The 9985-nt window shown below is 43.1% G+C and overlaps 1 protein-coding gene across 1 annotated transcript; it reads right to left on the bottom strand.

The window, feature by feature from the left end:
* Window positions 1–1388: 1388 nt before the first annotated feature.
* NUDT15 (nudix hydrolase 15) lies at window positions 1389–9751 on the bottom strand. Its single transcript, XM_055542106.1, has 3 exons — window positions 9579–9751; window positions 5989–6185; window positions 1389–3783 (listed from the first exon to the last, which is right to left on the bottom strand). Exons 1-3 carry the CDS (start codon window positions 9734–9736, stop codon window positions 3623–3625), a joined length of 516 nt encoding a protein of 171 aa, XP_055398081.1. The 5' UTR covers window positions 9737–9751; the 3' UTR covers window positions 1389–3622.
* Between the last annotated feature and the right edge of the window lie 234 nt (window positions 9752–9985).

Genomic DNA, 9985 nt, shown 5'->3' with positions numbered 1-9985 from the left:
CAAGTGGTGTTGGAAAAGTTTGAAAGTTGCATCAAAATCAGTGAAGTTAGAACACTCCCTTTTATTTTTTTTCTCCCTTTTACTATACACAAAAATAAACTCAAAATGGCTTAAAGACTTCAATAAGACATGACATTATAAAACTTCTAGAAAAGAACACAGGCAAAACTCTGACATAAAATTGTACCAATGTTTTCTTAGGTCAGTTTCCCAAGGCCAAAGAAATAAAAGCAAAAATAAACAAATGGGACTTAGTCAAACTTGTAAGCTTTTGCACAGCAAGGGAAACCGTAAACAAAACAAAATGACAACCTACAGAATGGGAGAGAATATCTGCAAATTATGCAACCGACATGCAGCTCAACATCCAAAAAAAACCCCATAATCATAAAAGTGAGAAGACCTAAACATCATTTCTCCAAAGACATACAGGTGGCCAAAAGCCATAAGAAAAGATGCTCAATATCACAAATCAAAACTATGATGAGGTACTACTTCATACCAGTCAGAACGGTCATCATTGAAAAGTCTACAAATAAATGCTGAGGAGGGTGGGGAAGACAACGGAACCCTAAAACACTGTTGGTGGGAATGTACACTGCGACCACTAAAGAGGACAGGAAGGAGGTTCCCTAAAAAAACTAAGATGCCATACGATCCAGAAATCCCCCTTCTGGGCAGATACTTGGAAAAGATGAAAACAAATTTGAAAAAATTAACACACCCAATGTTCACAGCAGCACTATTTACAATAGCTGAGACGTGAAAACGACCTAAGCATCCATCAACAGATAATGGATAAAGAATGGCACATATACACAATGGAGTATTACTCAGCCACAAAAACAATGAAATAATGCCATCTGCAGCAACATGGGTGGACCCAGACACACTCAGGCAGTCAGAGAAAGACAAATATCATGATATCACTAATACATGGACTCTAAAAAAATGATACAAAGGAACTTATTTACAAAACAGACTCAGATGCAGGGAAAAGGCATGATTACCAGAAGGGAAAGGAGATGGGGAGGGACAAATGAGGAGTTTGGGATTAACAAATACACACTATATGTGTATAAAACAGATAACAATAAGGACATACTGTATAATACATGGAACTATATTTACCTTACAACAATCTGCAATGGAGAAGAATCTGAAAGTGTGTGTGCATTAATACATATCTAAATTACTTTGGTACATACCTGAAACTAACACAACGTTGTAAACAACTATACTTCATCAAAAAAAACAAAAAACAAAACACTGAGGCCCCAAAGAGTTTTTGTAGGATGTTATCTAGTAATAGTATCATACTAGGAACTAAAACTGATAAATTTTAAGAATTCTTTTATTTATTTACAAATACTAGGAACTAAAACTGATAAATTTTAAGAATTCTTTTATTTATTTACAAATAACAAAAACCCATAACACAAAACTTGTATGATAACATAATTTTTATAAAAAATATAATGTTTTTCTTTAAAAAAAAAAAAAGTGAGAGGCATGGCATTGTTTTACATTTTTTGTCAATTTCTTCCATATCTAGCTTACTAGGAGAGAGCTAGATTTTCTTATCTGCTTTGCAGTCAGTCACTCTACTAGAGTGACCTATAACACGCAGTTTCTGGAAAACTCCTCTGTACACTCAGCAAAGAATGAGGATGTGACAAAAGCGACTCTGACCTTGAGGACTTCTCTGGACCATACTGAGAACCGCTGCCCTAGTCTAATCACATTTCACATACAAGGAAGTTGAATCTCGAGAGAGATCAACTGAGATCCAAAATGGTAAGGCCTGTTAACGATGGGATACAGATCCTGGATGGTTTAACTTGCTTCCCTAGGTTTACATTCCCAATCAGAAATACACCCAATGACCTGTCCTGTCTGCTCTAGTGGTAGGAACTGTCAAAATATATTGACAACAACAACAAAACAGGAAAGGAAAACCAACAAATGCGATAAATTCTGTGTTAGCACTTGAATTAGGATCTCTACTAGAACTGAAACACTAAGACAAATTCTACTGCACTCTCCTCCACACACACTGGAAGTGACACATCAATACCAGAGAAATACAGAAAGCGGAATTACCATTTATAACATCACCAGTTACCACATTTTCTGAATCTGAAACACAGTTCATGACACAATCTCTCACAAGTACTGAATGAAAAGGTGTTGGGTATATTAAGAGACTACAAATAAACCGTCCATCACGTGGGACTTTTCAGGTAAAATGGAGTTGTTCTGAAATGTAGATATTTTTTATTCTTTAACAGGACCTTATTTTGCCTTTTATGTATTGGGTTGGCCCAAAAGTTCTTTTGATTTTTAAGCAAAAATAAAAACCACATTTTTCACTTTCACCAAGAACTGAACTGAACAATGTATTCACCATTTTGTTCCACTACCTTCTGCCATTTTTCAGGCAACTTCATAATTCCATCTTCCCAAAACTTTTTATCTTTTTGAGCAAAGAACTGTTCCAGGTGCCTTTTGCAGTCTTCCAGGGAACTGAAATTTTTTCCATTGAGAGAATTTTGTAAAGACCGAAATAAATGGTAATCTGAAGGTGCAATGTCTGGGGAATATGGTGGAGGAATCAGAACCTCCCAGCCAAGCTGTAACAATTTTTTTCTGGTCATCAAAGAAACATGTGGTCTTGCATTATCCTGATGAAAGATTATGCATTTTCTGTCGGCTGATTCTGGACGCTTTTCATTGAGTGCTGCTTTCAGGTGGTCCAACTGGGAGCAGTACTTCTTGGAATTGATTGATTGGTTTTCTGGAAGGAGCTCATAATAAAGGACTCCCATCCAATCCCACCATATACACAACATCACCCTCTTTGGATGAAGACCGGCCTTTGGCATGGCTGGCGGTGGTTCATTTCGCTTGTCCCATGATCTCTTCCGTTCCACATTATTGAACAGTATCCATTTCTCATTGCCTGTCACAATTTGTTTTAAAAACGGAACACTTTCATTACGTTTCAGTAGAGAATCACAAGTGGAAATACGATCAAGAAGGTTTTTCTGGCTTAACTTAAGTGGAACCCAAACATCAAAGCGATTAACATAACCAAGCTGGTGCAAATGGTTTTCAACGCTCGATTTGGATATTTTGAGTATGTCGGCTATCTCTCGTGTGGTATAATGTTGATTGCTCTCAATTAATGTCTCAATTTGATTGCTATCCACTTCAACTGGTCTACCTGACCGTGGCGCATCATACAGAGAGAAATCTCCAGCACGAAACTTTGCAAACCACTTTTGACATGTTCGCTCAGTCACAGCACCTTCTCCATACTCTGCACAAATCTTTTTTTTGGTATCTGTTGCATTTTTACCTTTCTTGAAATAATCAAGCATAATATGCCGAAATTGTTGCTTTTTTTCTTCCATCTTCAATATTAAAATGGCTACCCCCAAATTCACCAATTTTGATACGTTTCTTTTAAAAAATGCACATTGCTGTGACAGGTGTCACAATACAATCTCACAAAATTGTTTTAAATGAAGTTAGAGACAACTAAGCAAGACTATAGTCACCATACAAAAAAAACCCTAACTGAACTTTTTGGCCAACCCATTAAAAAAAACAAACCAACTCAGTCAATCTCCTTGTTCACCTCTAGGTGACTTCCTTTATATCCTAGCAGATGATCCAAATCTTCTTTAAAAGGATCATAGCCTTGTTCTTTTAAACAACGTAGTCCCCAGAAAAGCTGGTCCAGGGGAGGAAATTCTTCCCAAGGAACCCACTCCCAACCTAGAAAAGAAAGACATTAAAGCAATTTCTTCAGTTGAAAGGAAACAAAGCATATTCATTTTGGCTAGTTAACCTGTACTAAGAAAAATTAATTTAAAAAGTGATTTTCTACTAATAAAATGAAGCGCAAGAGTGATGCTACACATTATCTTGGCTATACAAACATAATTTTCAGTGGCTCAGCAGTAAAGAATCTGCCTGTGATGCAGGGTATGTGGCAGGAGCTGTGGGTCAGGAAGATTCCCTGGAGGGCATGGCAACCCACTCCAGTATTCTTGCCTGGATAATCTCATGGACAGAGGAGCCTTGTGGGCTACAGTCCATGGGGTCGCAGAGAGACATGACTGAGCGTGCACAGATGCTCACTATAGGTGAATGTTTAAATATTATATTAACAACAAAAATACAATGATTATTAAGAATTCTATGTTCTAAATTAGTTTATGATTACATGTATATATCTATGTGTAATTGCTGTTTCTTTCATTAAGCATTTCTCTGCCTATAAAATACAGATACGTAGTTTCACTCTGGGAAGGAAGGAGACAAAGAATCCATGAACCTGGAACGAGTTCTGGAAGGGCTGATCAGTACCTGTGACCACACAGTATGGGGGGTAGGGGCGAGGAGAGGTGGGGGACGAAGAGGGGAGGCACACACTAACCACGTGTTGCAAGATGCTCAGTTAACTGAGCCTCCTAGAGAAGGAAGCATCTGGATAATCCCTCTAATTATAATCTGACGGCTGGAGGAAAGATGCAGTGACTAGAAGACTGAAGCAGGCTGTTCAGATCCAGGGCCTGATGAACACGGGGCAGAGTGCATGCCTCTATTATAAATAAAACAAAGAGCCCCGAGCCACTGTACCTTGGCCAGTTATCAGCTCCCCTAGTGAATCTGGTACAATCCTGCTTCCCATTCTTAAGGCGTGAATAATTTTTCTTGTACCCTAGTCCAGCTGAAGGCCTTTGGATCCTTCTTGTGTTTTTCTTCATGTGATATCATGAAATAAGAAATATGTATTTGGTCTTCATCCCTGTTTCCTGGCAGGATTCCTAAAACCTTTGTATTAATAATTTCCTGAGTGACAGGGATCACTCACTTATGTTTTCCATAATAAGCCCCTTTCAACCAAGGCTGAGTTAATGTTAATGAGATGGCTGGTGGCTCCTACACCGTTTCGGGAAGTGGGTGCTGACTAGAAGACAGAGGCATCATCACAGGGTTGACCCCCACACTCCACCTTAGGGGCGGGGAGAGGGGCTGGAGGTTTGAGTTAATCAATGGGCAATGGTTTACTCAATCACAATAATAATAATCCCATAACGTAATGATCCTTCATAAAAACTCCACACAACTGGGTTCAGAAAGCTTCAGAGTTGAACACGTGAAGCTGCTGGGAGGGTGGTGCATCCATGCCCCCGACCCCATACCTTGCCGTGTTGTTGTTTAAACCCTGTCTGACTCTTTTGCGACCCTATGGGCTGTAGCCCATCAGGCTTCTCTGTCCATGGGATTATCCAGGTAAGAATATTGGAGTGGGTTGCCATTTCCCACTCCAGGGGATCTTCCTGACCCACAGATCGAACCCCCATCTCCTGCACTGGCAGGTGGATTCTTTACCTATGAGCCAGCAGGGAAGCCCCAGGGACAAAGTGTAGTACACAGTAAATAAAAGGATATCAATTACTGTCATTAAAGCTTTCAGAGCACTCAATTCAACCAGAAGGCAACAGATTAGGTGTTTTGCAAGTTAATCATTTTCTATAAAAGAAAGTTACTATCTCTCTAGGAAGGCACATTAAATGTTTTGCTTAAAAAAGTCAGTTTGAAACAAAATTAAACACTAGCAATAAAACTAACACTGAGTACTTACTGTGTTCATTAGGACCGGCCCACTGTAGGTAATAACTCATTTCATCCTTACAACAACCCATCTGAGGTAGCTACTATTATAACAAATGAGAAAAGAGGCCCAGAGGCCTAAAGAACTTGGCTGGAGGTCACAAATCTCTGAGCGGAAGAACCAAGCAGTCTGGCTCTAGACCCATTCTCTTTCCTGTTCTATCCTTATGTCTTCAGAACTTAAGTAGAGTTAAGCTCTAATTAAAGTATAATTACATTCTAACTCTCTTCATATGGTGACATAATCTTCCTTCAGACATGCTCTCGTAGAAAACGCACTATTGTATATAATTCTCTTACTTTCATTCTTTTCAGGCTCTACATTCTTTGGTTCTGAATCATGAGTCAGGTCCACCTCTCCTTTCATTAAAATAGTGACATAATGGTAATTCTCTTTCTCAATGAAAGAATTCACAACCGAGGCAAAGCGAACATTTTTCAGGTGAAGAGCTGCTTCTTCCCAGGTTTCCCTTTGAGCACATTCTTCCCAGGTTTCACTGGAAAACAGAAACACACCACCATATTCGATTCTATTTATTCATTTTTTTTTTTTTTAGCCATGAAATTTCTGGCTAGAAATTTCCAGTGTAACCCCAAAGAGCTGTAATTGATCCATGCTTTAAAACAATAAATCAACAACCCTTAGATACTGTTTAGCCTGTATCTAGTTATCTGAAGACCAAAAGGACTTCATATTGAACAACAAAAAATGAACATTTAGCCAATCCAGCACTAGTTCACTTGCCCGGAAGCAGCATGCAACCAGGAGGTGGTCTGATGTATCAGTTAAGAGCACAGGCCTTATAGTTAACTAGACCTAGGTTTGAGTTCAAAGTCCATTCCTTTCCACCTTGGATTAGTAAAAAGATAATGCTACTTTCTTACAGGCTTGTTGTAAGTGTATCAAGAAGTAAGTAAAGTCTTTTCCAGTAGGTTCAGAATTTCAGTTTATGCCTCAAAATTGAGAACAAAAGGCATTCACAAAATATTAAAATACACTTATGTGATTAGTTCACCTTCAATATGATCCATAATAACTAGATATTGACAAGAACTGATACTCTAAAAGTTACCAAAACCTGCATATAAATTAAAACATTTCACTGTACAGTTTTCATACATGAAACAAGATTAAAAATATATAGTATCCCCCTTTAGAAATGGTTCCAAATGGAATTTTATAGTCAGATAAAGTACGTGAGTATCAAGTGAAAACAAGTATGAAAAGAAATCTGTGTGGTTCAGTGACTTTTATTTTAAATTTCCTTATATTTATGAAGCACTTTAGTATGTGAGATATCCAGCAAATAAAATACTGTTTCTCTATTTTTCCTACCTTGACTATTTCTCTAATTATCTAATCTACCCTCACTCTACCCATTAGACAGATCTTTGTGGAAGGAGGAAAGTTGTGAGTTTTCAGGCTGTAGGAATGTTCCCTTTCTTCCTGATGGGGGGCCAACTCTGCCCCCAAACCAACCAAGAGGCTCTCCAAGAGAAATAAATGGTCATGGAGACGGGGTGACCACTGACTCTCAAGGAGGCACCGGTGCGTCACCCCCACTTAAAGGGTTGAGCTGTGGAAGCATACAGGGCTGCCGGTGCCTCAGAGCAGAGGACCAGCAGGGAACGAGCTGGGGAAGTCTGAAGTGCGCCCCGAGGTGTGAGGGATGCACGGGAACACAGCAGCTCATCCCCACTTTAGGCATTTGGACGGTAGGGGACTGGCGAAAGCAGCCCACGATGGCTGAGCAGAGAAAATAAGCGGCGGTGAGAGCATCATGTTTTCTTCGGGCTAAGTAGATGCTGTGAGACTACTGGGAACCCGGCAGAAAGAAGATGTAGCGCGGTGTGCTAGCTAGCACCAGGAGCTGGCGGCTCCTGGTTTTGGTCACCTGTGTCAGGGAACTGTGCAGTGCAGAAATCCTTGTAGGATTGGAGGACTTCCAACCAGCCACCAAACACACCCTCAGAAAGAGCGCACACGTTAATACTGCACCCAGAGGGCACATGGAGCGCAGCAGCGCCACCCAGGGAACGCTCCGCGCCCTCCCCTCCGACCTCGGCACTCTCGGGAGAAAGAAATCAGAAACACTGAGAAGAGGCGGCGGCAGAAAGAGAGCAAAACATGGGCCCGCACCTCCTCTCCCCACCACAAAGGAAACACAAACGCCTGGAAGAGGACCAGAATACCAAAATACTACTTTTATTTTTCTTAATTTTTGCGATGTTGTGTTGGTTTCTGCCACACAACAATGCCATCAGCCATAAGTGTACATCCCCCCTCCCTCCATCCCGTTGATGGTGGGACAGGCTGAGACCTGGGACCCTTATGTCTCCTCTCCTCTATCCGGCAGAACAAAAAGAAATAATGAGGGACCCAAAATAAGTAGACCAGCGCACATCTGCCATGCACAGCTGGCACAAATTATAAACAAGATTAAAAAACCCAACTGCCACTTGTGAGCCGCCAGGAGCAAAAGCAGGGTACCTCACATGATTTCTGCACCCAGCACCATCAAGGGGTGTGCTTGTCTGTGCAATTTGATTTTTAATCTAGTAGTTTTATTATTTATTAAGTGATAGCTTGCTGCTGCTGCTAAGTCGCTTCAGTTGTGTCCTACTCTGTGCGACCCTATGGACTGTAGCCCGCTAGGCTCCCTCTGTCCATGGGATTCTCCAGGCAAGACTGCTGGAGTGGGTTGCCATTTCCTCCTTAATAAGATCTTCCCGACCTGCTTCTGTTAAATCTCCTGCATTGGCAGGCGGATTCTTTACCACTGCGGCACCTGGGAAGCCCCTTGAACGTTTCTGATGCTGTTTATCTGCTGCAGAGGTCATCCTTATTCTCACCATGAGATAGGATGGGACCCTTTCCGGGGATGCTCGCACCTGGACAGAGTTAGAGACTAAAAATAACGCATGCACAGTTGGGGCAATTAAAGACAAACTACAAAAAAAGCCACAAACCTACAGCCATTTTTGAGTTGCTCAGAGCGAAGCAGGGTTACCAGGCATGATTTCCACATACAGAACCACCAAGGGAGCAGGCAGACCACTTAAGTTAACCGCACCTTCTGCGCAACCCGCAGATCCATACCTACGCCCCACTCCATTTAAGAAACCAGCTCACCACCACCTCCCGCTCCAGGAGAGCGAGCAAGGGCACCTGTTTCTTGTTCTCGCTCCCTCCCTCCGGCTACAGCACGAGCCCCGACAAACCTCTGCCTAAATTCCTCCTCTGGCATCTTACCAATTTCTATCGATTAAAGAGTCCAAGAGCCTGGGTGAACCCACCTTCTAGGTCAAGCTCAGCCTTTCTTCATTCACCCTTGTGTAGAACTAAGCTTTCTCTGTCGGTCTGACACCTCAATTCACAGAAAGTCAAAGCAGAGAGGGAGACCTTAGGGAGTACTTCGGGCGATTTCCCCGTTTTAACGAGGGAGGTACAGAGGCCCAGGGTTTCCGTCAACCATTCGCTTGGTTGGAGCGCTACGAAGACTTACGGGAGCAGGAAAAGAACATACCGCCTGCGTTTAAATAGCCAGCAAACCGTGCAAACGTTTGACGGGACAACTACACTACTCGAGGCCTGTAAATACGCACTTCCGGCCTTTCAAGCGCAAGCAGCAGGAAAAAGACAACTCACAGCGCCCAGCCGCGTCAGGGGTCGAGAGGAGCTGACCCCTCGAGGGCAGCTCGCACGCGGACGTGGCGACTCCTGCTCCTGCCTCGCCCAGAACAGCACCCCCTGCCGGCCTCAAGCGAAAAGACAAACGCGCGAGAAGGGACGCAGCGTCAGCGCGCACTCACGCACGGATGCGCGCAGGCGGCGACGTCGTCCTCTGCGCGCCCGTTTTGTTTTCCCAGTCAGCCAGGCGGCTGCTTACCCGAACTCCAAGTGGCCCCCGGGAAGCTGGAAACTGCCGGCTCCGAACGACCCTTTCCTCTTCCCCAGGAGGACACAGCGAGGATGCCTGCCGCTGGTCACCACGACGCCCACTCCGACCCCCGGGCGCCGCCCCCGCGGCTCCACGCTGGCCGTCATCGCGCGAGAGGACCAGGCCGGCCGCGACGGGAAGTGACGTTAGGCTCGCCCCGCCCCCGCAGCCGCTGCCAATCTGCCTGAGCAGGTGAGGGCCTGCAAACCTGGCCTCGGTGGTCTGCGTGTCTACGTCTCTGCTTCACTTTGTGATGTTTGTTTCCTCCCGGGGAACTGCGCGGCCGGAGTTTTTCGTTTAAACGAGTGCCGTTTACTGTGGATGTTTCAACTTTCATTATCTGTTCAGATTCCTCC

This window comes from Bubalus kerabau, chromosome 12 (genome assembly GCF_029407905.1).
Source record: "Bubalus kerabau isolate K-KA32 ecotype Philippines breed swamp buffalo chromosome 12, PCC_UOA_SB_1v2, whole genome shotgun sequence".
Taxonomy (NCBI): Eukaryota; Metazoa; Chordata; class Mammalia; order Artiodactyla; family Bovidae; genus Bubalus; species Bubalus kerabau.
Note: the sequence above shows the minus strand (reverse complement) of the source record. Positions and strands in the feature narration are given on the sequence as shown.

Bases quoted from the DNA above. Each gene is read 5' to 3' on its own strand.
- NUDT15 (XM_055542106.1), bottom strand. From the start codon at position 9,736: ATGACGGCCAGCGTGGAGCCGCGGGGGCGGCGCCCGGGGGTCGGAGTG. The intron at 6,186-9,578 runs GTAAGCAGCCGC...TCTGTTTTCCAG, and splicing joins GGGGGCCACTTGGAGTTCGG to TGAAACCTGGGAAGAATGTG. The intron at 3,784-5,988 runs GTAAGAGAATTA...TTTCTTTTCTAG, and splicing joins AGAGCCTGAAAAGAATGAAA to GTTGGGAGTGGGTTCCTTGG.